The sequence below is a fragment of the Oncorhynchus tshawytscha genome, linkage group LG19 (genome assembly GCF_018296145.1).
Source record: "Oncorhynchus tshawytscha isolate Ot180627B linkage group LG19, Otsh_v2.0, whole genome shotgun sequence".
Lineage (NCBI taxonomy): Eukaryota > Metazoa > Chordata > Actinopteri > Salmoniformes > Salmonidae > Oncorhynchus > Oncorhynchus tshawytscha.
Window position 1 is genome coordinate 24,518,287 of NC_056447.1, and position 27,955 is coordinate 24,546,241.

The window sequence follows — 27,955 nt, forward strand, 5'->3', positions numbered from 1 at the left end:
CACATTGTCTTCTTTTGATGACATCATCACTGGGACTTTCCGGATGCGTTGGGATTGTCGTGTAAAAAGTTGTTTTAAAATAGGATTACTCTAGGTAATATATCACCGCAGGGAAGAGGAATATAGATCACATGAAACCAGGAATGAGGGTAAAGATCGACATGACACCGAATGGTTAAAATATTAAAACTCTCCGTTGTCAATAGGGACAGATATTCATGAACAGAATGTCAACAACGCGGCCCCTCCTTGATATGAAGCGAGTCACCGAGGTAACCTGTTCGGAACCGCCCGAAAACAGGCTATCACCAGTAGCGAGCAAACAACAGCAAGAGGTCCTGACAGTGGACGAATTTGCGGTCCTTGAAAACAAGCAAGAAGAACTGAATTGCGCTAAACGCAAAGTAGAACAGGTTTTCCAGGTAGCTTTCACAATTATCGGCCTTTTGGACCATACTGGAGCCCACTGTAGTACAGCATCAAGGCAGATATGGCTTAAACTCAAGGGAAAGAGAGACGACGTGTCGAAGGCAAAGGTAAACATTGACTGTGATTAATGAAAGGCCCGATCTTCAAGTGTTTATTTATTTTTTGTCAGTTATGCAGTTCAATAGCAAAGACATTTCGTTGGTAGAGCAAAGGTCCATCCTTAAATGTTATGTGGTGGTAATAAAATTAGAGGTACCTGATTGGAATAGGTATGATATGACCAATGTAAAAATGCTGATATAAAAAGTTGTTTGAGTTTCATAATATAAGGCTTTGTGTAATCTTCATTCTAGCTAACTGTACAGATTATATTAGTACATATTATAAAACTAGTCCATCTGGGTGCCAGGTTTACAACATCATTACATAAGATCCCGACTGCATGATGGTTGTCAATGACACTTTTGTGTTCAAGTTCAGTACTGATTTCCTGTTTATTCTACAACTCTAAAAACAGCAGTCATAACATATTTTACACTTCAGTATCTTGAGTTTCCCTTTGCCAACATTTTGCAATGGGCAGATGAAGTTCAATGTACAGGTCACCGGATTGGGTAATATTATATTACTATTGGTGCCAGTAAACTTGGAATCCCCTTCAACCCGATTGAGAACACAGAAAACGGAAGCCCCAACATATTTATGCCTTGCCACGTCATTTTTCTCCCTGGTGTACATAGTCATCAGGAAACCATGTGCACTCTATGGAGAGGAGACACACGTATGTATTGTGACAGCCAGGGCATCTCAAACTTGAGGCTGATTCATCAAATATTTCAGGAAACTGTTGATGTTGAGATTTCCTCGTTGGGTTTCAGTTGATTTCTTACAACTTCCCATCTTCCACTTTTCAATCTTACCAATTTACAGTCAATGTGATGACGACCGAGTTGTCATTGAAGATGATGAGTGACGTTCTCTTGGGCAGGCGGAGAGGGGGTATCCCTGAGCATCCTATTATCCGTTTCAAAAAGCTTTGAACATGGACCTTCTCATGTGAAATTTAATCAAATCAAATGTATTTATATAGCCCTTCGTACATCAGCTGATATTTCAAAGTGCTGTACAGAAACCCAGCCTAAAACCCCAAACAGCAAGCAATGCAGGTGTAGAAGCACGGTGGCTAGGAAAAACTTCCTAGACAGGCCAAAACCTAGGAAGAAACCTAGAGAGGAACCAGGCTATGTGGGGTGGCCAATCCTCTTCTGGCTGTGCCGGGTGGAGATTATAACAGAACATGGCCAAGATGTTCAAATGTTCATAAATGACCAGCATGGTCAAATAATAATAATCACAGGCAGAACAGTTGAAACTGGAGCAGCAGCACAGCCAGGTGGACTGGGGACAGCAAGGAGTCATCATGTCAGGTAGTCCTGAGGCATGGTCCTAGGGCTCAGGTCCTCCGAGAGAGAGAAAGAGAGAATAAGAGAGAGCATACTTAAATTCACACAGGACACCGGATAGGACAGGAGAAGTACTCCAGATATAACAAACTCACCCTAGCCCCCCGACACAAACTACTGCAGCATAAATACTGGAGGCTGAGACAGGAGGGGTCAGGAGACACTGACACTGATGTAGTCTAGATCCCCATCCATGGTACTTTATGAACTAGGTGTGTTGCCTACACCTGTGTAAGTTGATGTTGGACAAATAATTTTATGTTGTTGGCATGTCTACTTCTCTAACTGGTGTTGACTCTGTGTTGTTGCAGGAGTACCTGAAAGGTCTCTGTGACCCAGAGCTGCAGCAGGTGGAGCGCTACCCTGTGGACATCCACTGCATCTTTGCCGGTGTCCGGGGTTTGTTCCTGGATAGGCTGCTGCGGGACACCAGCGCTGAGGTTGTGGTGCTGGAGCCAGGGCGATTGCGCCTGCTGGGCTGCGTTGAGTCTGTCGTCATGGCACAGAGCCGTGTGCAGCAGTTTGTTGCTCTCTTCCAAGAGAAGCGGAGCCTGCCCGGAGACAGGGAGCAGACCGTCAAACGCACCTTCAAGACGTTTGTGGAGGAGCGAGACGATAAGTACGCCATGGAGCTGCTCTTGCTACCCAGTGCCCTTAAGGAGGAGCTGCTAGTTCTTGCCCAGAGCCCCACTCAGCCTGCTGGGGTTATAGACGTGGACCAGGATCGCTCCCAAAGCAGCACCCCTGTCACTGACCTCTCCAACCGCATCGTGGACACCAGCTTTGAGGAGAAGGCGGCTGGGGCTCCAGCCGGGGCCGAAGCGGGGTTGCTGAATGGCATCCGACCCTCCCACAAGCGGCGGTCGTCAGAGAGCGAGCTGAGGGACACCAAGAGGCAGTTCTCCCTAGAGAGGAGGGGTGAGTCGATTGAGAAAGAGCGCCACACTGTAACCAGTGACAGCCGAGCTAAGACTCCCTCCAAGGCCAACATGGGGCTTATGGTGCTGGACTCCACTGATAGTGCGGATGACCGGGAAGCTGTGGCCCCTGAGACCAACCTGCGGTGCCTGGTGAACTTCTTCAGGACCATGGGCTACCAGCAGGAGGTGGTGGAGAGGGTGGTGAGGGAGACGGGCCAGACAGAGGACACCTTCCTGCTGCTGGAGCGCATTGTGGAGGAGAGCCAGAGAACAGAGGGGCAGCGAGGTGGGGCGTCCTCAACCCACAACCCAGAGTCTTCATCTTCCTCCTCCACTACTTTCTCCAGGGATAAGGACAGAGGGCCAGATAGAATACCAAACAGAGCCCTGGATGTGAAGTCCAAGGAGAACATTAAGCCACTCAGCAGCAATGCTGTGGGACAGAGGGGACAGTGTAGCAGCATGCTGCAGACAGTGACACTAAAGAGGAGCAGCACTGGTCAGGGGGCTGCTTACAATATCATCACCATTGATGATGACGAGGACAGTTCCGACACTATAACTGGCGTTAAGGCCAGGACGGCAGAGCAGCTGGATCCTCCATCGGGGTCCAGGATGGACTACTTTTCCCGGGGAGGGGCTCAGACCATGGGGCCGGTACATGTGGAGAGTGTGACAGTACTGCGGAGCACACCACAGTGTCCGACCCAGCCAGCCGGTACAAGGCCAGGCTGCTCCTACCAGACCCTGTCAGCCAGGGTCCCTCCACCCCGCACAGAGCCCCCTCCACCACCCCTGACTGCCACGACCCGCTTCCATGAGTCCCTAAGAACCCCCTACACCCTGACCCTACAGAACGAGCCTGGACACCCTGACCTCCGCCACATCATCATCGACGGCAGCAACGTGGCCATGGCGTGAGTAATCCCCCCTCTTACTGTACCCACACACATTTTGTCATCATCAGATAAGACTTTGTCTGGACCACCTGTGTGTAGGCCTATGTGAGCTCTGGTGTGTGAGTGAAAGCAAGAGTGTAACCCTCAGTCAGGACTTTCTCATGGGTAACATTATAAATGCTCATAGCTGAGAGCTCTTCCAGTAACCCACTGTAAATGTATGTGTGTGTATATATATGAGTAGATAGGCCTAGCACATGGCTGCAGTGGGGGGGCGTCTAAGTGGCTTTCCAGATGGGAAAATCTTTCTCTGACTATGAAATAAGTAATAGTAATGGGCAATTCCACAGTAACGGAATTGCGCTGAGACTGAAATGTTTCACTTAAAATATATGCAAAAACCATTGGTTTCAAAGTTTAACCAACCATACAACTCTCTGCACAATGACTACTTTGAACAATTTACACTGAACATTTTACAAAAACACATTTATTTAATGAGCTCTGCCCCTAAATAAGACCAAATTTGGTTGGTCCAGACCAAATCTGAACAAATCAAGACATCTATGTTTCACAACTTTGGACATCAAAGTACAGCTCAGTAGAGTACCGTACAGAACAGTACAGTGGAGTATATACAATAATGTAGATTACAGTACAATACAGTAATTAGTGTACGCAACTCTAGTGTGCTTTACTGTGTACTGAACTATACTCTACTTTTCTTTACTGACTGATCTCTACAGTACTGTACTGAACAATACGCTGATATTATTTTACTGTGCTGTACTGTACTTAATAATACATGAGGCCATGTGCTATGACATTGTTATCATGGCTGTGACGTGGCCATATCCTAACTAGAGGTTGACCGATTATGATTTTTCAATACCGATTATTGGAGGACCAAAAAAGGCCGTTACCGATCAATCGGGCGATTTAATTAAAAAAAAAAAATTCAGTCATGTATTTGTAATAGTGACAATTACAACAATACTGAATTAACACTTATTTTAACTTAATATAATACATCAATAAAAATCCATTTAGCCTCAAATAAATAATGAAACATGTTCAATTTGGTTTAAATAATGCAAAAACAAAGTTTTAGAGAAGTAAAAGTGAAATATGTGCCATGTAAAAAAGCTAACGTTTGAGTTCCTTGCTCAGAACATGAGAACATATAAAAGTTGATGGTTCCTTTTAACATGAGATTTCAATATTCCCAGGTAAGAGGTTTTAAGGTTGTGGTTAATATAGTATTTAAAGGACTATTTCTCTCTATACCATTTGTATTTCATATACCTTTGACTATTGGATGTTCTTATAGGCACTTTAGTATTGCCAGTGTAACAGTATAGCTTCCGTCCCTCTCCTCGCCCCTACCTGGGCTCGAACCAGGAACACATCGACAACAGCCACACTCGAAGCAGCGTTACCCATCACTCCACAAAAGCCACGGCCTTTGCAGAGCAAGGGGAAAAACTACTCCAAGTCTCAGAGCGAGTGATGTTTGAAACACTATTAGCGCGTACCCCGCTAACTAGCTAGCCATTTCACATCGGTTACACCAGCCATTAGGCTAATAGGCTTGAAGTCATAAACAGCGCTGTGCTTGCGAAGAGCCTCTGGCAAAATGCACAAAGTGCTTTTTGAATGAATGCTTACGAGCCTGCTGCTGCCTACCATCGCTCAGTCAGACTGCTCTATCAAATCATAGACTTAATTATAACATAATAACACACAGAAATACGAGCCTTTGGTCATTAATATGGTCGAATCCGGAAACGATCATTTCGAAAACAAAACGTTTATTATTTCAGTGAAATACGGAACCGTTCGGTATTTTATCTAACGGGTAGCATCCCTAAGTCTAAATATTCTTGTTACATTGCACAACCTTCAACCTGCCTGTGACTGGAACGAATTGCAAAAATCGCTGAAGTTGGAGACTTTTATCTCCCTCACCAATTTCAAACATCTGCTATCTGAGCAGCTAACCGATCGCTGCAGCTGTACATAGTCTATCGGTAAATAGCCCACCCAATTTTACCTACCTCATCCCCATACTGTTTTTATTTATTTACTTTTCTGCTCTTTTACACACCAATATCTCTACCTGTACATGACCATCTGATCATTTATCACTCCAGTGTTAATGTGCAAAATTGGAATTATTCGCCTACCTCCTCATGCCTTTTGCACACAATGTATATAGACTCTTTTTTTCTACTGTGTTATTGACTTGTTAATTGTTTACTCCATGTGTAACTCTGTGTTGTCTGTTCACACTGCTATGCTTTATCTTGGCCAGGTCGCAGTTGCAAATGAGAACTTGTTCTCAACTAGCCTACCTGGTTAAATAAAGGTGAAATAAAATAAATGTAAAAAATTACGTAAAATTCTGGCAAATTAGTTCGCAATGAGCCAGGCTGTCCAAACTGTTGCATATACCCTGACTCTGCGTGCAATGAACGCAAGAGAAGTGACACAATTTCACCTGGTTAATATTGCCTGCTAACCTGGATTTATTTTAGCTAAATATGCAGGTTTAAAAAGATATACTTCTGTGTATTGATTTTAAGAAAGGTGTTTATGGTTAAGTACAGTCGTCCAACGATTGTGCTTTTTTTGCAAATGCGCTTTTGTTAAATCTTCCCCCGGCGTTGCATCGATTATATGCAACGCAGGACACGCTAGATAAACTAGTAATATCATCAACCATGTGTAGTTATAACTAGTGATTATGATTGATTGATTATTTTTTATAAGATAAGTTTAATGCAAGTTAGCAACTTACCTTGACTTCTACTGCATTCGCGTAACAAGCAGGCTCCTCGTGGAGTGCAATGAGAGGCAGGTGGTTATAGCGTTCGACTAGTTAACTGTAAGTTGGCAAGATTGGATCCCCCGAGCTGACACGGTGAAAATCTGTCGTTCTGCCCCTGAATAAGGCAGTTAACCCACCGTTCCTAGGCCGTCATTGAAAATGAGAATGTGTTCTTAACTGACTTGCCTAGTTAAATAAAGGTATAAAAAAATATCTAAAAAAATCGGCACCCAAAAATAACGATTACCGATTGTTATGAAAACTTGAAATCGGCCCTAATTAAATCGGCCATTCCGATTAATCGGTCGACCTCTAATCGTAACCCTGGTTGTCAAATGCAATTTTAGGCGTTCTCTAGTCGTTAATTCTATTCGTATTGACTGCCATGTAAAGCAAAACTACCCAAGCATTGGTTGCAGGTTCCTATGGCAAAAAAAAGCTGCTATGGAGGCCCCCCCTACCCCTTGCCTAGGAACATACAGAGAACTCAAATGTGTATTTAGGGCTGGATTGGGAAGGTGTGAAACGTATCACAGAGAGAAAGAAGCCAATCAATCTTATCGTACAAGTTCTCAACATTTTATGAGCTATCACTCAGAGAAAATTACACCAGCATTAAACTGATTCATTGATTGAATGAAACTATATCAATGCATTTGAATCATGAAGGTCATATGATGGAAAAGACAAAACAATTCCGATTCAGATTCACGTTTGTTCTACAAGAGGAAATCTTAGCACTTCTCACACATCACATAGGCCTCAACAAAACATAGAAAACCCAGCAGATACCCTCCCATCTGACCCCACCCCATACCTGCCCATATGGGGAGTTGTTCATAATAGAACCCCACAGTGGACATGTCATAAAACCCATAAAACCTTGCGGCCAAACAGGGAAATGATTCCAACTGTTTTTTCCACCATTCATTTTTCCCATAGGGGATTTTAAAAACACTTAAAATGAGGGCTGTGTTTTGTGTACCCTGGCGTGATGTTTTGATAACTGTGTGAATCTCAGACAAGGTGACTTTTAATATATTGGGCTCTATTTATTCTCAGATTTAAAAATGCTAATTAGAAATTAAAGTAGACGTTCAGCTAATAATTAGCATTTTATTTTGGGGGGTAAGTACAGGCAAATATATTGATAAAAGTCACCTTGTCAAGGCCTCCTGAGTAGTGCAGTGGTCTAAGGCACGGCATCGCAGTGCTTGAGGCGTCACTTCAATTGGCCCAGTGTTGTCCGGGTTAGGGGAGGGTTTGGCCGGGGGGGGGGCTTTACTTGGCTCATCACGCTCTAGTGACTCCTTGTGGTGGTCTGGACTTCTGCAGGCTGACTTCAGTTGTCAATTGTGTTCAGAAGTGGGTGTTAAAGTGGGTGTCAAGAAGCGCGTAAGTGGGGGCTCATGTTTCGGAGGATGCATGACTCGACCTTCGCCTCTCCCGAGCCCGTTGGGGAGTTGCAGTGATGAGATTGTATTACAATTGGATATCACAAAATAAGGGGAGAAAATGGGCTACCCCCCCCCAAAAAAAAAAAAAAAGTCTGCCTGTCCAGGAGAGATTTACAAGGTTATTAAAACGTCATGCCAGTAAGACAACCGTTATTTTAAAAATCCCCATGGAAAAACATTTCCCTGTTTGACCGCTACAGTATTATAGTAAAAAACACTATAACATACTGTGTTACTCTATAGTGATAGCACCTGGGAGGAAATGTAATTGTCTGATTTCTCTGACCTGATGGGAGATCAAAGCAGTGGTGGTGTGGGTGGTCTGGGCTGGAGATCATGTGTTGGGCATTGCACTGTATATTGCTTTTGTTCAGTAGGTGAGGGGGATCCAATCAGTTTAGATGCCGTGAAAAAAATGAAATAGTAGGCCTATAGGCTACTCCAGTGATATGAAATAATCTATACACTTTTATGCAAACCTTCAGAACATACAGTGCGAAACTTGAAAGAACTTGTGGTTTTCAAGGTAAAGTGAAATTATACAATGTATCACTTGCGCACTCTGAAGTGGAAATAACAATGTAGTCTAACAACATCACTCCCAAATGGCACAGATGTATGTTTTTTTTTTCTTGCTATAGAAGCACTGGTCCTCTTAGTTGCACATCTAAATAAATATTTAGGGTCATATTGATGGTCTACTCTGCCATTCCTCCACTTCACTCCAGGGCTGCCAAGAATATAGGGTTGCTATAAGACGTAAATGGGAAAATAATGGACCCGTGAAAACTATTTTTAAAAAGCTATACCTGTGCCACCAGAGACTCTGGGTTCGCGCCCAGGCTCTGTCGCAGCCGGCCGCGACCGGGAGGTACGTGGGGCAATGCACAATTGGCCTAGCGTCGTCCAGGTTAGGGAGGGTTTGGCCAGTAGGGATATCCTTGTCTCATCACGCACCAGCGACTCTTGTGGCGGGCCGGGCGCAGTGCACGCTAACCAAGCTATACCACTACCATGAGATATGTTTAATGGTGACTACAGCCCTTCTGAAAAAACATTTAAATCGTGTTTTAATGCAATCATTTTTTTTCTCCCACCCTCCTCCATGTATTCAATGTATTCATTTCAAACGTGGCTACCAATGCGCCTTTACTCCCGTGCTATTATGACACATCTGGCAGTTCCTTCTTTGTATGTTCCTAGCCCAGCGTTTCCCAAACTCAGTCCTCGGGACCCCAAGGGGTGCACGTTTTGGTTTTACACAGCTGATTCAAATTATCACAGCTTGACGATTAGTTGATTATTTGAATCAGCTGTATAATTCTAGGGCAAAACCCAAAACATGCACCCCTTGGGATCCCGAGGACCGAGTTTAGGAAACGCTGTCCTAGCCCCTTTGCTAGCTAGCCAACTACATAGCTAACACAATCACTTCAGATTGAAGCTGGAAAGCTGCATTTAGTTTAGGTTCACCTGTTTTCTATTGACATTTCTTTGTATATATCCATAGAAAATTATGCTGTTTCATGATTTCGACTGGCTGAGAAAAAAGCTGCCTGTCTCGACTCCTGACACGTTTATTATTATGGGACACGGTGGAGATCGAATTTCAATATTGCAACAATGTTGCAAATGTCGAAGATAATGTCTAGATACTTTTTACAGTGGAGATCAAGTTTATAAGTTGCATGGCTGGGCAGATGAGACAGTGGATCTGTAAAAGTAGTAGTGCGTTGCTAGGTGACAACGTAAACGATGGCACTTTTTATGAATGTGGTCATGTGTATATTTAGTATATCATAGGCAGGATAGACTCTAACAATGGGAATTCCACACCATAATTAAGCAATATGGCCCGGGGGGTGTGGTATATGGTCAATATACCACGGCTAAGGGCTGTTCTTATGCACGATGCAATGCAGAGTGCCTGGAAACAGCACTTAGCCTTGGTGTATTGGCCATATATCACAAACCCCAGAGAGGTGCCTTAATGATTACCAATATAATTAGAGCAGTAAAAATACATTATTTGTCATACCTGTGGTATACGGTTTGATATACCACCTCTGTCAGCCAATCAGCATTCAGGGCTCAAACCACCCAGTTTATAATGAACTATACTCCTTTACTGTACTGTAGTTGTGAAACCAACTGTGGTTTGTGACTACTTTGATTTCCCATTGTAGCCAATTCAATTGCTGAAAATCTGTTAACGATTTGGTAACAGAATTCTGAGTTCTAATCACTTGCATAAACAAAATTATACCAGTAAAAACACTAACTAATTGATAGGCCTACCTTGTTACTTATGTGAACTTTTATTATCCTGTCTCGTCTTGAGGGAGAGAAATGAGAAAATATCTTAAAGATATGTGGGGTTTGGGTAATGGAATTTCAAATCGCAAGGCAATGTTTCTTAAATGTACAGAAGGCAGACATTTTTCTCCAAAACTAAGTATGTGTTGATATTAGTTGGCAGGGGTCTTTACATCAACATTATTGTGTTTTGATATATTTCTAATACTTTAAGGCTTTTTCTGGTAGACCCCTTTCCCATCTGTTTGACCAGAAATCAAAGCCTTAGCTTATTCCTCATTTTTACAATGCAAGATGGTTGAAAAATGTATCTATGCTGAAATTTCTCAGAAATATAGACTCTTAGCTTTTATTTGACACCCAATTGGATATGCTCCTATGAACGTCACATTGGTGATCATGGGTCCTTTTACTTCGAAATGGCCTAATATAAACTCTCTTTCTTCACTTTTGTCAGTTTTCCTGTTTGTTCCTTCTTGCCCTAAGCAATTTTATTCTGTCTACTGAAGTCATTACTGGAAGTATGAACAAGTATGGGGGTTTTATTTTAGAAAACTACAAGGGGGAATTTATTTTGTGTTTTTTAAATTTTTTTTGCATATTTCAAGGTGATTTTACTATCCACGTCAATGGTACTGGGGTTAGTTGCGCATCCTGTTTGAACTCACTTTCTCTTTAAGAGGGAACTTCCCAGTGACTTTGTATTGCCTCACAAAAATTGAGATTTGTGTGTTTTGAGCTTTTGTGTGTATGTGTTTGTCATGCTTTCTGGAAGTTTGTTTGCAAGGCCTGTTATGGTTTCTACTTAAAACGGTCTCTGCCCATATTGTTCAGCACTCTCACTATTTTTACTTGGACTCCAAGTAATGTAAACTAACCCTATGTCAATCTTATTTTTAGATAAACATTGCATTCGGAAAGTATTCAAACCCCTTGACTTTTTCCATATTTTGTTACTTTACAGTCTTTTCTAAAATTGATTAACTTGTTTTCCCCCCCTATCAATCTACACACAATACCCCAAAAAGCAAAAGCAGATTTTTGCACAAAACTGAAATATCACATTAAAACCGGCATGGTGGCTTGTTAGACAAAAGGGGAAGTGGGGGTCAACTAAGAAGTCACTACAGAGTGATAATTATAACAATTGAAATGCTAATCCTTTGCACATGAACGCTCACTCATTCGGGAACAATTGCAATCAATATATATATTTACGCTCAGTGGGTCGTCTTGATCGCTGGTGAAAAGTTTGTTTCTGTTGGAGAGTTTCGTCCTCGCTCGCTCTCTCTCTCTCTCTCTCTCTCTCTCTCTCTCTCTGTCTTGGTTAGAAGGGAAAGTTCAGAGTGACATTCATTCATTTGTTATAGAATGGATGTTTTGGCGGTTGTTGTTCTTCGCGTTCAATGATACCAAATTCCTAGCTGCAGACTAGTAATTTATATTAAAGACTTGTTCTTATTCTGTCGGTATCGATGGTCTAAGAGTTTAACCACGTGGTATGGTTAAAAGATTCAGCAATTGTCTACAACCTTTCTCCCCTCCTAATGGAGAAAAACATGGTCTGGTGATAATTTCTCAAAGTTGGGTCTTATTCGGAATTGCAGAAAGGGGCTGTCCCAGGACGCCTGACCCTAACTGGGCTCAGGGGCGGTCCTCTGATTTAGTTAACTACAATTTCCTTTTTGAGTTTTCCTTCATTAAACAGTCCAAAATCACATTGTAAAATTGTGTAAACAGTATCATACTCACTCATTCATCTTATACCACAATTAGATGTAAACCTCATATCTGAGGCTATTATATAAACAGCGTCATGGTAATGTGGCCACACCGTCTCCCATGATCTTCCCCAAGTTGTAACAAACGGACCAGTTTGTAGCTGGATTCTTCACCGATCTTTTATACTTTCTCTGGAACATGAAATTTGTTCGTACCTCAAGTTCTGTGAGGTGGAAGGAATTCCTTTGTTCTCTATGAAAATGTACTCTCTCTATACTGTGTGTCCATGAGGAGATTCTCAGGAATTTACGACATCTCTCAAAAACCATCAAGTGCTATGATGAAACTGCCAAAGGAAAGGAAGACCCAGAGTTACCTCTGCTGTAGAGGATAAGTTCATTAAAGTTACCAGCCTCAGAAATCGCAGCCCAAATAAATGCTTCAGAGTTCAAGTAACAGACACATCTCAACATCAACTGTTCAGAGGAGACTGAGTGAATCAGGCCTTCATGGTCGAATGGACATTAGACCGGTGGAAATCTATCCTTTGGTCTGATGAGTCCAAATTTGAGATTTTTTGTTCCAACCGCTGTGTCTTTGTGAGACGCAGAGTAGGTGAACAGATGATCTCCGCATGTGTGGTTCCCACCGTAAAGCATAGAGGAGATGTGATGGTGTGCTTTGTTGGTGACACTGTCTGTGATTTATTTAGTATTCAAGGCACACTTAACCAGCATTCTGCAGCGATGCGCCATCCCATCTGGTTTGCGCTTAGTGGGGACTATCATTTGTTTTTCAACAGGACAATGACCCAACACACCTCCATGATTACATCATGTACCTTCGTTATATAGGTATGCATGTCAGCTGTGACATCGGTTTTGCACAACGGGCGTTAAACTAGACATTGGCCAATACCGATGTTGGCATTTTTAGCTAATATCGTCTGATTCCGATATGTTCACTAATTATATTGCGCATCCCTAGTAATTAGATTAATGTATTGTGAAGGATCAACAACTTGGGGTAGAATTTGATGTATAATTGTACAACTTTCAGAAAGTGACATTTCGGACCTGAATGCCAAAACATTCAAGAGATACGGGTGCTCAAAGTTGACCATTTTGCATACCCCACCATACCATGAGACAGCCACATCTTCATCACTGGAAAAGAAAACCAGTTGAGATTGATTTTATTTAAAAGCTGACAAACAGGGTTGGCATTTTTTTAAAATATAATCTGGAAAAAAAGGTTTTGCATAAAAATAGATTTTTTTTTTTTACCATTTAATGTCAATGATCTAGCTTTTTTCATATTCACATATGTTGTAGCTTAGACTCTATTTTACATAATCTAAGGCAGGAATTGGCAACTGGCGACCCCCTTTTGTAGGCCCCGCGGCCAGCTATCTAAACTTGTAGTAAGCATGGTCGAATTACCCACCGGGGAGGGGCCCATTGATCATCCGTTAACTGCAAACATTTGCCTCCACCCTCTGGCAAATGTGTAGAATTGCATGAAATTAGTTTTAAAGTTGCCCATCCCTGATATAAGGTTTTGTGTTATGCCCGCCATCGGTTCAGCCAGAGCATGCTCTTGAATACAGGGTGGATGTCATGCTTTGGTTGATAAATGTACTAAAATGGGAATACAATTTTCAACATTCAAATGGTACCACAAAGATGGTTGGAGGTCCACTTATTCTGAAATAGTTTCTGTAGTTAGTAACATATACAACTAGCTTTCCTGAAAATATTTTGTCAAAATATAATTTGATCTCTGAGAAATTAAGCTAATTGATTGCACCTAAATTGGCAATTTCTTTATTTATAGGATTCACAAAATATTCAATAAATATAGTACCCAACATCCGATTTGGACCAAACTTGTTCCGACCAATGAGTAAGACATGAGGAATCCCGGGGGAAAAACAACAGCCATTCACAAACCCCACTATGTCATGTATTCCCTGTGAATCTGTTGATGGGTTTCTTCCCCTGTTAAAAAAATAGACAGCAGATTTAACTACAGAAAAAAATTCAGAACAAACTGAAATGGTGGGTGTCATGGCTTTCTGAAATGTCATGGAATGATTCAGTTGACTTGAATATGAATATCTGTTTTATATCATACTGTCAGTCCTCCATAGGAAACATATTGATAGGTTGTAGCTAGAAATATACATAATAGAATAGACATTACCATTTAAGTGGACATTCGATCGTGGGTGGGTTTGTGTTAGTAATTATACTGAACATTAAATATAAATGCAACATATAAAGTGTTGTTCCCATGTTTCATGAGCTGAAATAAAAGATCCCAGAAAGGTTCCATGCACACAAAAAGCGTATTTCTCTGAAATATGGTGCAAAAATTTGTTTACATGCCTGTTGGTGAGAATTTCTCCATTGCCAAGATAATCCATCCACCTGACAGGTGTGGCATATAAAGAAGCCGATTAAACAGCATGATAATTACACAGGTGCACCTTGTGCTGGGGACAATAAATGGCCACTCTAAAATGTGCACTTTTGTCACACAACACAATGCCACAGATGTCTCAAGTTTTGAGGGAGCATGCAATTGGCATGCTGACTACAGGAATGAACAACAGAGCTGTTGTCAGAGAATTGAATGTTAACTTCTCTACCATAAGCTGCCTCCAATGTTGTTTTAGAGAATTTGGCAGTACGTCCAACCGGCCTCTCAACCGCAGACCACATGAAACCGCGCCAACCCAGGACCTCCACATCCGGTTTCTTCACCTGTGGGGTCATCTGAGACCAGCCACCTGGACAGTCCTCAACTGGCGGCTGCCAGTTGAGGACTTGTGAGTCGTCTGTTTCTCAAACTAGACACTCTAATGTACTTGTCCTCTTGCTCAGTTGTGCACCGGGGCCTCACACTCCTCTTTCTATTCTGGTTAGAGCCAATTTGCACTGTTCTGTGAAGGGAGTGGTACACAGCGTTGTACGGGATCTTCAATTTCTTGGAAATTTCTCACATGGAATAGCCTTCATTTCTCAGAACAAGAATAGACTGACGAGTTTCAGAAGAAAGTTTTTTTTTTTATGGCCATTTTGAGCCTGTAATCGGCACCCACAAATGCTGATGCTCCAGATACTCAACTAGTCTGAAGAAGGCCAGTTTTATTGCTTCTTTAATCAGCATAAACGTTTTCATCTGTGCTAAAATAATTGCAAAAGGGTTTTCTAATGATCAATTAGCCTTTTACAATGATACACTTGGATTAGCTAACATAACGTGCCAAATTCTGTTTGAATATAGAAATGCTACAAAAGCAATGTGTTGAAACTTGTTACAAATGATGGAATCACGCATGATTCACCGAATTATATTTTGAAAGAGGAAGTAAAGTACTTTAAGAATGTTTTCGTTTCAGTCTCTTCCATCTCCACTAACTGAAACTAATTGTATGGATTTTTTCCTAATAATAATGTAAAATTAACATCTGTACAGAAAGACTCATGTGAAGGCCAAATTACAGAGAAGGAACTTCTTGATGCAATTAAAGCCTTTAAGGCTGGGAAAACTCCAGGGCTGGATGGCATACCAGTGGAAGTATGCAAAACATTTTTTTGATATACTCAGAGGACCATTATTAGCATGTTTTAACCAGTCCTATATAAATGGTAGATTATCAGACATGCAACAAGAAGATCTGATATCATTATTACTGGAACAGGACCCAAGTTGTATATATAAAGATCCAGTTCGTTTAAAAAATTTGAGACCTCTTACACTTCAGTGTTGTGATGCAAAAATCCTAGCAAAATGCTTTGTGCATTGAATTTTAAAAGTATTGTCAGATATTATTCATCCTAATCAGACAGGTTTTTTACATGGACGATACATTGTAGATAATATAAGACAAGTACTGGAAACAATAGACTACTATGAAATATTGGAGACACCAGGCATGGTTTTCATAGCTGATTTTGAAAAGGCTTTTGATAAAGTATGACTGGAGTTTATATATAAATGCCTAGAATATTTCAATTTTGGGAAATCTCTTATAAAATGGATTAAAGTTATGTCTAGTAACCCTAGGTGTAAAATAATAAATAATGGCTACATCTCAAAAAGTTTTAAACTATCTAGAGTAAAACAAGGTTGTCCACTATCGGCATATGAAATGTTAGCTGTTAAATTAGATCAAACAATAATATTAAGGGGTTAGAAATCCGTGGCTTAAAAACGAAGGTGCTATTGTATGCTGAATATTAATGTTTTCTTTTAAAACCACAATTAGAATCTCTCCATGGACTCAGAGGATCTAGATACTTTTTCCTCTCTGCATGAAAAAATGCTAATTTTACATTACCGTGTAGTTTACCAATTAAATAGTCTGACGGAGATGTGGACATACTCGTTATACAAATCCCAAAAGAAAGAAATGATCTCACTCCAATAAATATTTATGGAAAGTTAGCAAAAATAGATAAGATCTTGCTACCATGGAAAGGAAAATATCTGTCTATTTGTGGGAAAATCACCCTGATTAACTCTTCAGTTGACCTATTTGCTTATGGTTTTGCCTACACCTAGTGACCTGCTTTTTAAATTATATGAACAAAAAATATTCAATTTTATTTGGAATGACAAGCCGATATATATTGGATATAACGAATATGAATTTGGAGGGCAGAAATTATTAAGTTGTACTAAAGTTATACTTAAATCCAAACTGGTTCTCTAGTAAATTGGTAGGAATGTCTCATCCTATGTTCAAGAATGACCTTTTCCCTTTTATTCAGATTACACCTGCTCACTTTTGGTTGTTTGAAAAGGAAATAATCTCCACAATATCGTTTTTTTTAAAACAAGCCCTAGGAAGTTGGTTGCAATTTCAGTTTAATCCACCTGAAACGCCAGAACAAATAATACAACAAATATTGTGGTTAAACTCAAATATACTAATTGATTTTTTTTTAAATGTATTTTTCGAAGAAATGTTTAAAAAATGTATTTTTTTGTGAATGATATCATAAATAAGACTGGTGGAGTTATGTCACACATGCAGCTAACACAGAAATATGGAAATGTCTGCTCTACCCAAAATTACAACCAACTAATTGCTGCATTACCACAAAAATGAGAGGCAAGTAGAAGGGGGAAAAAGTAAGAACTTGTATGTCAGCCCTGTATTAAAGAACATAAATGATTAAAGAAAAGTGTAATAAATAAATAAAATATACCAATTTCATTTAAGGACCAAAAAAGTGACAGCTGTGCCATATAAATTGCAAAATAATTGGGAAGAGATTTTCCATGTACCCATTCCATGGCACATGGTCTATGAATTGATACGCAAAACAACGCTGGATTCAAAACTTCACATTTTTCAATTTAAATTACTATACAAAATTCTTGCAACCAATAGAATGTTATATATATGGGGGGATACAATCTTCCCAGCTCTGCAGATTTTGCTGTGAGGAGGCAGAGTCATTAGATCATTTATTTTGGTATTGTCCATATGTAGCTCGTTTTGGTCACAGGTCCAGGAATGGCTGAAGAATTGCAACATTTGCCTAGAACTAACGCTGCAGACAGCAGTACTGGGTGATTTGAAAAGCCATAGTCAATCAATCTATAATATAATAATTCTTTTAGAGAAAAATATTTTTAATTTACAATCTGTGTAAGCTATGAGAATAGAAAGGTTCAGTACTTTTGTCAAGCATCACAGCACAGTTGAAAAATATATGGCAAATAGAAATCCAAAATGGATGGTGTTGAGAGTTAGATGGGAGGGGTTGAATGGAGGTGAAGGGTGGGACTAATAACAAGATAACCAACGTAAAACATACGGGGTCTGTAAAATGTGTATAGGTTCAGAAATTTTCTGAAATAGCACAGTTACAAATAGAAAAAAAAAATCAGAAATAGAGGAAGGACTAAAAACAAAATATAATTATTGTAAAATAGATTGTGACTGTAAAATGTGTATAAGATGTATATACTGAAGGTAGAAGCCTCAGTCTTATTGTTTATTAGTTTACTCCAATTGGGGGAAGAGTGTTAGGGTTTGTGGGGAATAATAAAGGTATATTCTTTAAAAAAAAAGATCTATGTCTATATAGGTATATGCATGTATATACAGTGGGGAGAACAAGTATTTGATAACCTGCAAAATCGGCAGTGTTTCCTACTTACAAAGCATGTAGAGGTCTGTAATTTTTTAATCATAGGTACACTTCAACTGTGAGAGACGGAATCTAAAACAAAAGTCCAGAAAATCACATTGTATGATTTTTAAGTAATTAATTTGCATTTTATTGCATGAGATAAGTATTTGATACATCAGAAAAGCAGAACGTAATATTTGGTACAGAAACCTTTGTTTGCAATTACAGAGTTCATACGTTTCCTGTAGTTCTTGACCAGGTTTGCACACACTGCAGCAGGGATTTTGGCCCACTCCTCCATGCAGACCTTCTCCAGATCCTTCAGGTTTCGGGGCTGACGCTGGGCAATACGGACTTTCAGCTCCCTCCAAAGATTTTCTATTGGGTTCAGGTCTGGAGACTGGCTAGGACACCCCAGGATCTTGAGATGCTTCTTATGGAGCCACTCCTTAGTTGCCCTGGCTGTGTGTTTCGGGTCGTTGTCATGCTGGAAGACCCAGCCACGACCCATCTTCAATGCTCTTACTGAGGGAAGGAGGTTGTTGGCCAAGATCTCACGATACATGGCCCCATCCATCATCCCCTCAATACGGTGGGGTCATCCTGTCCCCTTTGCAGAAACGTATCCCCAAAGAATGATGTTTCCACCTCCATGCTTCACGGTTGGGATGGTGTTCTTGGGGTTGCACTCATCCTTCTTCTTCCTCCAAACACAGCGAGTGGAGTTTAGACCAAAAAGGTCTCATCAGATCACATGACCTTCTCCCATTCCTCCTCTGAATCATCCAGATGGTCATTGGCAAACTTCAGACGGGCCTGGACATGCGCTGGCTTGAGCAGGGGGACCTTGCATGCGTTGCAGGATTTTAATCCATGACGGCGTAGTGTGTTACTAATGGTTTTCTTTGAGACTGTGGTCCCAGCTCTCTTCAGGTCATTGGCCAGGTCCTGCCGTGTAGTTCTGGGCTGATCCCTCACCTTCCTCATGATCATTGATGCCCCACGAGGTGAGATCTTGCATGGAGCCCCAGACCGAGGGTGATTGACCATCATCTTGAACTTCTTCCATTTTCTAATAATTGCGCCAACAGTTGTTGCCTTCTCACCAGGCTGCTTGCCTATTGTCCTGTAGCCCATCCCAGCCTTGTGCAGGTCTACAATTTTATCCCTGATGTCCTTACACAGCTCTCTGGTCTTGGCCATTGTGGAGAGGTTGGAGTCTGTTTGATTGAGTGTGTGGACAGGTGTCTTTTATACAGGTAACAAGTTCAAACAGGTGCAGTTAATACAGGTAATGAGTGGAGAACAGGAGGGCTTCTTAAAGAAACACTAACAGGTCTGTGAGAGCTGGAATTCTTACTGGTTGGTAGGTGATCAAATACTTATGTCATGCAATAAAATGCAAATTACTTACTTTAAAAAATCATACAATGTGATTTTCTGGATTTTTTTAGATTCCGTCTCACAGTTGAAGTGTACCTATGATAAAAATTACAGACCTCTACATACTTTGTAAGTAGGAAAACCTGCAAAATCGGCAGTGTATCAAATACTTGTTCTCCCCACTGTATGTGTATATGTATGCGTATGTATATATATTTACAAAAAATATATATATATGGGGAATTGGAAATGATACAAACAATGACATTGATGGAAGCAACAATCTTTCCGCAATATTAAGCTGATCCACACCTTTAAAAAAAAAAAATAAAAGGAGGGAAAAAAACAACACAACGTGCCATTGGAACACAGGAGTGATGGTTTCTGATAATGGGCCCCTGTACGCCTATGTAGATATTCCTTTAAAAATCAGCCGTTTCCAGCTACAACAGTCATTTACAACGTTAACCGTGTCTACACTGTATTTCTGATCAATTTGACGTTATTTTAATGGACATAACATGTGCTTTAATTTCAAAAACAAGGACATTTCTAAGTGACCCCAAATCTTTAAACTGTAGTGTACGCAAAAAAGAAGAAAATCTGGGTTTACGCATTTTTAGATCATTGATGTTAATGGTTTAAAAATGACAATTGATGTGTTTTCTTCTCAAGAAATAAACAAGTAATTTGACAACACTTGTTTGTACGCTTTTAAATGATACACTCAACCGTTTATCTTTCCTAGTGATGAAGACATGCATGTCTCATGGTATAGTGGGGTATGACAAATTGGTCAACTTTGAGCAGCTTTATCTCCTGAATGTTTTGGCATTCAGGTCCAAAATGTCACTTTCTGACCAATTGTTCCATGGGCAAACGTGTATTGAAAGTTTGTTTAAATTAAAAGGGATGCTGTCAAAAAGTGATTAAAATGGATTTACCTCATACACTACATGCTTGTCTCAAATCTCATTCCACAATCATGGGCATTAGTACGGTGTTGATCCCCCCTTTCCTACTATAACAGCCTCCACTCTTCTGGGAAGGCTTTCCACCAGATGCTAGAACATTGCTGCAGGGACTTGCTTCCATTCAGCCACTAGAGCATTAGTGAGGTCGGCACTGATGTTGGAGTGAATAGGCCTGGCTCGCAGTCGGCGTTCCAATTCCAATCCCAAAGGTGTTTGATGGGATGACGTCAGGGCTCTGTGCAGGCCAGTCAAGTTCTTCCACACCGATCTCGACAAACCATATCTGTATAGACCTTGCTTTGTACACATGGAAATTGTCTTGGCTTCCCCAAACTGTTGCCACAAAGTTGGAAGCACAGAATCGTTTAGAATGTCATTGTACGCTGTAGTGTTAAGATTTATCTTCATTGGAACTAAGGGGCCTAGCCTGACCCATGAACAGCCCCGGACCATTATTCCTCCTCCAGCAGGTAGAGTTCTCCTGGCATCCACAAAACCCAGATTTGTCCGTTGGACTGCCAGATGGTGAAGCGTGATTCATCACTCCAGAGAACTCGTTTCCACTGCTCCAGAGTACAATGGCAGCGAGCTTTACACCACTCCAGCCGACGCTTGGCATTTGTGACAATATCGTTTGAAGGCAGTCATCAATTTGGCAATCTGAAATACAACAATCACTTGATGTATTAGTTATAAGGCCGTCCTAAACCTAATCACTGCTATATAACCCTTCCTCCCTGTCTTCCTCCTGCTCCTCTTTAGGCACGGTCTCCACCGTTTCTTCTCCTGCCGGGGGATAGCCATTGCTGTTGAGGCCTTTTGGAGTCGGGGCCACCGGGAGATCACCGTCTTTGTGCCTCAGTGGAGGCAGAAGAGAGACCGCTATACCACAGGTCAGAACAGACACGCCACAGCACAGGCCACCTCAACCTGTGCTAAATCTCATCCTTCTGGTTTTGGGTGGTAAAAAATGTACATGAAATGTACCGGTAGGAAAGCCATCCAAGGCTTTGGTCAGTTGAAAGACGATTGGAAAATAGTTGGGAGGATTCATGTTTGAATAGTTATAATGTGCTCCATGTGTGCTCTGTTAAGGATATGTTTAAATTTTTAATATTTTCTACATAAACTATGAAATAACACATGAATCATGTAGTAACCAAAAAAGTGTTAAACAAATCAAAATATATTTTAGATTCTTCAAAGTAGCCTTGATGACAGCTTTGCACACTCTTGGCATTCTCTCAACCATCTTCACCTGGAATGTTTTTCCAACAGTCTTGAAGAAATTCCCACATATGCTGAGCACTTGTTGGCTGCTTTTCCTTCACTCTGTGGTCCAACTCAGCCCAAACCATCTCAATTGGGTTGAGGTCGGTTGTGTGGAGGCCAGGTCATCTGATGCAGCACTCCATCACTCTCCTTCTTGGTCAAATAGCCCTTACACAGCCTGGAGGTGTATTGGGTCATTGTCCTGTTAAAAAAATAAATGATAGTCCCACTAAGTGCAAACCAGATGGGATGGTGTATCTCTGCAGAATACTGTGATAACCAGCAAGGCTAAGTGTGCCTTGTATTCCAAATAAATCACAGACGGTGTCACCAGCAAAGCACCATCACACCTCCTACTCCATGCTTCACAGTGGGAACCACACATGCGGAGATCATCCGTTCACCTATTCTGTGTCTCACAAAGACACGACGGTTGGAACCAAAAATCTTACATTTGAACTCATCAGACCAAAGGACAGATTTCCACTGGTCTAATGTCCATCGCTGTAGATATTCCATTAAAAAATTGCCGTTGCCAGCTACAGTAGTCATTTACAACATTAACAATGTCTACACTGTATTTCTGATCAATTTGTGTTATTTTAACATCTCTAGGGTATGTGGGACGCTAGCCCACCTGGCCAACATCCAGTGAGATTGCAGAGCGCCAAATTCAAATACAGAAATACTCATTATAAAAATTCAGAATAGATACAACTATTTTACATAGGTTTAAAGATTAACTTCTTGTGAATCCAACCACGGTGTCAGATTTAAAAAATGCTTTACGGCAAAAGCATACCTTAAAATTATTTGAGAACATAGCCCAGCAGACAAATCATTACAAACTGTAACCAGCCAAGTAGAAGAGTTGCACAAGTCAGAAATAGAGAGAAAATGAATCACTTACCTTTGATGATCTTCATATGTTTGCACTCAGAAGACATTCATTTATTCAATAAATGTTCCTTTTGTTCGATAAAGTCTCTTTATATCCGAAAACCTCCGTTTTGTTTGCGCTTTTTCTTCAGTAATCCACAGGCTCAACAGGCAGACAAAAAAATCAAAATTGTATCCATAAAGTTAATAGAAACATGTCAAACAATGTTTATATTCAATCCTCAGGTTGTTTTTAGCCTAAATAATCAATCATATTTAAACCGGAGATTAACGTCAGCAGCATACCACCCTGCATACCACTGTTGGCTTGCTTCTGAAGCTAAGCAGGGTTGGTCCTGGTCAGTCCCTGGTTGGGAGACCAGATGCTGCTGGAAGTGGTGTTGGAGGGCCAGTAGGAGGCACTCTTTCCTCTGGTCTAAAAAATATCCCAATGCCCCAGGCCAGTGATTGGGGACACTGCTCTGTGTAGGGTGCCGTCTTTCGGATGGGACGTTAAACGGGTGTCCTGACTCTCTGCGGTCATTAAAGTTCCCATGGCACTTATCGTAAGAGTAGGGGTGTTAACCCCGGTGTCCTGGCTAAATTCCCAATCTGGCCATCAAACCATCACGGTCACCTAACAGTCCCCAGTTTACAATTGGCTCATTCATCCCCCTCCTCTCCCCTGTAACTATTCCCCAGGTCATTGCTGCAATGAGAATGTGTTCTCAGTCAACTTACCTGGTAAAATAACGGATAAATAAAAACGTTGTCAATATAAAAGGTAAACAAGAAATGCACTCTTTCGGTCGTGCGCATGAAAAAGCTCTGTGACACGGCAGGGTCTTACTCATTCAGACTGCTCTTACTCCCTCATTTTTCAGAATACAAGCCTGAAACCATTTCTAAAGACTGTTGACATCTAGTGGAAGGCATAGGAACTGCCTAAGTCAATGGAGTCCTAAGTCAATGGATACTGTAATGGCATTGAATAGAAAACTACAAACAAACAAAAAATCCATCTTCTGGGCCTGAGTAGAAGGCAGTTTAATTTGGACATGCTTTTCATCCCAAATTCCAAATTCTGCCCCCTACCCTAGAGAGGTTAATGGACAAAACATGTTTTTCTTTAAAAAACATGGCATTTCTAAGTGACCCCAAACTTTTGAACGGTAGTGTATATATTTTTTTTGTGCCCCACCTGCCCTGAATGACGGGTCATCACGGTGTAAATGTGTGTATTTCCTCCACGTGTCTCAACAGAACAACATTACCTGAATCAACTGGAAGACCTGCGTCTGCTCTCCTTCACTCCTTCCAGAGAGGTCTGTGGAAAGTGGATTTCCTCACATGATGACAGGTACTGCTAAGTCACACATCTCACCTCGTCATACAGCCTGCCCACCCTCTGTATATTCAACCCGGTGTCCCCCCCCCCTCAATGTACAAAACATTGAGAATACCTTCTAGGCTCGGGCAGTATACCATATAATGGGGTATTTGGAGAAGAAAAAAAACTATTTTTTGTTAAGTTTAATATCTGTAGCTAGTTTTTAAGTAAATGCTTGCAGTCAACTTGTGCAATATGTTTGGCGATAAAGAACATTGCGTCACATTATTGTCACATTATTATGAAGTTTATTTTAGTCCCCAGTCACATGTCATGTGGACGACAAGGTGTCAAAAGCGTTCCACAGGGATGCTGGCCCATATTGACTCCAATGCTTCCCACAGTTGTGTTAAGTTGGCTGGATGTCCTTTGGGTGTTGGATCATTCTTGATACACACAGGAAACTGTTGAGTGTGAAAACCCCAGCAGTGTTGTAGTTCTTTACACAAACCGGTGCGCCATACCCTATTCAAAGGTACTTAAATCTTTTGTCTTGCACATTCACCCTCTGAAGTGCTCACATACACAATCCATGTGTCAATTGTCTCGAGGCTTAAAAATCCTTCTTTAACCTGCCTCCTCTCCTTCATCTACACTGATTGAAGTGTAAATGTTTTTTTTGCTAACATGATGGTGGTCCTTACTCACCTTTTATTTAGATGTTTTTATTGAACCTTTATTTAACTAGGCAAGTCAGAACAAATTCTTATTTACAATGACGACCTACCCTGGCCAAACCCGGACGATGCTGGACCAATTGTGCGCCGCCCTATGGGACTCCCTATCACGGCCGGATGTGATACAGCCTGGATTCGAACCAGGGACTGTAGTGATGCCTCTTGCACTGAGATGCAATGCCTTAGACCGCTTTGCCACTCGGGAGCCTTGCCCACATTCTCTACTGCCACCTCATCCATACTGACTCACTGTCAGGTGACTCGGTCCTTTCACTCTCTCCCCTGCAGGTTTCTGCTCCATCTGGCAGAGAAGACAGGAGGGGTTATCGTCACCAATGACAACCTGCGGGACTTTGTAAATACATCACAGGCATGGTTGAAGATCATCCAAGAGAGGTGAAGGCCTTTTAACCAATCATCAGACATGCACTAATTTCTCCACAGACATTTATATATATATCATCCATGGACACATTATGTTAAGAAGCCTTCTCCCCTAACACTGATTGTCCCCTTTTTCAAGGCTTTTGCAGTTTACCTTTGTGGAGGACCACTTTATGATCCCAGATGACCCCCTGGGGAAACATGGCCCCCACCTGGATGTTTTCTTACGGAAGGACAACAGGTGTGTGTGAAAGAAAGGAGATGATAGTATTGTTCATACACTATGTCCTGACTGTAATATGTGCGTACATGCATGCACACACGGCATGTATGTGTGAATATTGACCAAACATGTGTCTCTCATAGACGGAGCCCAGTTGCACCTCTTCTGAGGCCGGACCCCCAAGCCACCCCGCAGCATGTCCACGCTATGCAGTCTGCTCCCTGCCCCTCAGCTACCCCCCATCCCTCAGGTACCCCCTTGATGAGGCCACCCTCCCAATGGCCGCACTCTGGGCCCCCTGGGTGGCATCGCCCTTGCCCTACACCCTCACCCCTTCTCCAGCGGTCGCACCCCCTCCCCCAACACCGTCCCCCCTCCACAGCGGTCACCCTCGGAAACCATAGAGCTCAAAAGTAAGCTGTACGATATCTTCCCCGGCCAGAATCAGCGCATTGACCGTATCCTGTGTGACAACCCCTACATGAGGGACCTGAACGCACTGTCAGGCCTTCTGCTGGGATGAAACCAAGCTCACATACAGTACTCAGCCACTCACACACAGATACACTTAAAAGTCTGTCTGTCGAATGATGGCGCCAAGAGTAGGCCTATGTATGGAAAACTGAGATGTTTTTTATTAAAGACGATGATCAACTGCACTGCTATTGGGGATGGCTATTTGTTTGGAAGGCATCAGTCTCCATTTTCTCCACATTTTGTTTAAGTTCAACAGTGTCCATGGAACATATCCACTAGCACAAATGCACTTCTATGACCTTTCTAAATAGTTTGCTTTCTAGTGAAACCATGGAATGTGGGGAGAAACTGTCCAGCTGGCATATGATGTGCACATATTTGTTCTGAGTACTTAGGTCTTTAAAGTGTGAAACCAAAATTGTGTTGAAATTGCTGTTATAACTGCTGATGAAAAAGTTATTTTGTTCATGATGTAATATAATTACAGTTTATATTTGATTGAGCAAATATGAAAATTGTGACGTGTAGATATTGTTTTATGTGAACATCTACGAAAAATACAGCAGCCCATAAAGATGTTTTTTAAATTTTTTTATATAACTTCAATCTGCCTAATTGCTCCAGTGAATCACAAAACAGTGCTTTAGTACCAGGTTGGCAGGGTCTGGAGGACCCAGTGCCCTGTCCTAGCACACTCCTGTGCTGAGGTTAATGATATCTTATATTAATATTTTATCTAAAATATGAGTAAATTACATTTCTTACCTACTACACGTCAGTCTGGCTGCCTCTCATCTTCCAGTACTGAATGTCCACTACACTCACTGAGGACATAACCATTGTATCTTCGGGAGAGTCCCAGACTGACTCGGATGCCAGAAGAGACAATTTACCCATGTTACTCAATGATCTGGCACACCCTGGCCATTCTCTTTTGCAAGTCACTACCTTGTAATGGTAACACATAGCAAACCTGGAGTTCGTGGTCGGTCAATAGGATAAAACCCCAGTCACCAGCTATGGCCACCAGAGGTCACTGTACACTAAGCTGTCAGGGGCTAGTTGCTACTGAATCACTTCCTCATTACCACAAACAGAAGAGTGTCTATTATGAATAAATTAATTTGCTTCAGTTGTATATAACTTCGGTTTTGTATAACAGTAGTGATGGGGGGGAAATCGATACAGTTACAGATTGGGATATTATATTTCACGGTATATCGTATCGATATCGATATTTGACAATATCGCAATATTATTTTTGCACTAGTTGGCTATAACTGCACCAAAACTCAAGTGTTTTTCCTTAATAGCTTATTTTCCATCTTTTTAAATAGGGAGACAATTTGTTTTCAGCACTTTTATATTACTGATCAAAACTTGTTTTCTCATGCTCTCTCATCTCTCTGCAGCAGCCATATAGTGAGCAATGTTTGAACCATGGAATCGCAATAAAATCACAGTATTGAATTGCAATACGCATAGAATTGCAAGACATATTGTATCAGCATCATATCGTGAGGACCCAGGCAATTCCCACCCCTGTATAATAGTAATATTCAACTATTTTTGGATATGTTTGTCAGTGTATTCTACCAGTGAGGTAAAACTTTGGTCTATGTCTCCAAGTCCCCATTTGTTTACTCTCAACAAAATACAATGGATGTCAGTCACTGATGTTTGGTTTAAAAATATTTATTTTTTTAAACATTTTCAGATTTCTATGAGAAGGGAAATGCTGTGGTATCACCAGTACAGACATTTTGTGGGTATCTCACAGTTACTTGAAAGACAGGGTGTGTATATGATCTCCACAGGCTGGTAAAGTTAAAAAGGCTATGTTTTTGTCATAAACGATAATTAATTTTCTTATTCTGTATGTTGCCTTCTTTGTTCTTACCATACATTTATGAGCTGTTTTGTTGGGGTGTGTAGACATGGACTGAAAACTAAAAATAGCCATATACATTATAAGAGAAAGAGTGAATGCAGAAGGATAAAGCTGTGAGGCATTTGCTCAAATAAATTTATTCAGGCTGAGTAACTTACCAAATGTCTGAAGGGAGAGACAACTGGCCAGCCTGGTCTCATAGACTAGACATGAG

General features: G+C 41.2%; 1 protein-coding gene across 1 annotated transcript; it reads left to right on the plus strand.

Annotated features, from left to right (window-relative positions):
• LOC112218503 (NEDD4-binding protein 1) lies at nucleotides 1–27,719 on the plus strand. Its single transcript, XM_042301492.1, has 8 exons — nucleotides 1–536; nucleotides 2,204–3,729; nucleotides 21,311–21,441; nucleotides 23,963–24,059; nucleotides 25,055–25,162; nucleotides 25,290–25,391; nucleotides 25,517–25,702; nucleotides 25,743–27,719. The coding sequence occupies exons 1-8, from the start codon at nucleotides 219–221 to the stop codon at nucleotides 25,894–25,896; spliced, it is 2,622 nt and encodes an 873-aa protein (XP_042157426.1). The 5' UTR covers nucleotides 1–218; the 3' UTR covers nucleotides 25,897–27,719.
• The last annotated feature ends 236 nt before the right edge of the window (nucleotides 27,720–27,955 follow it).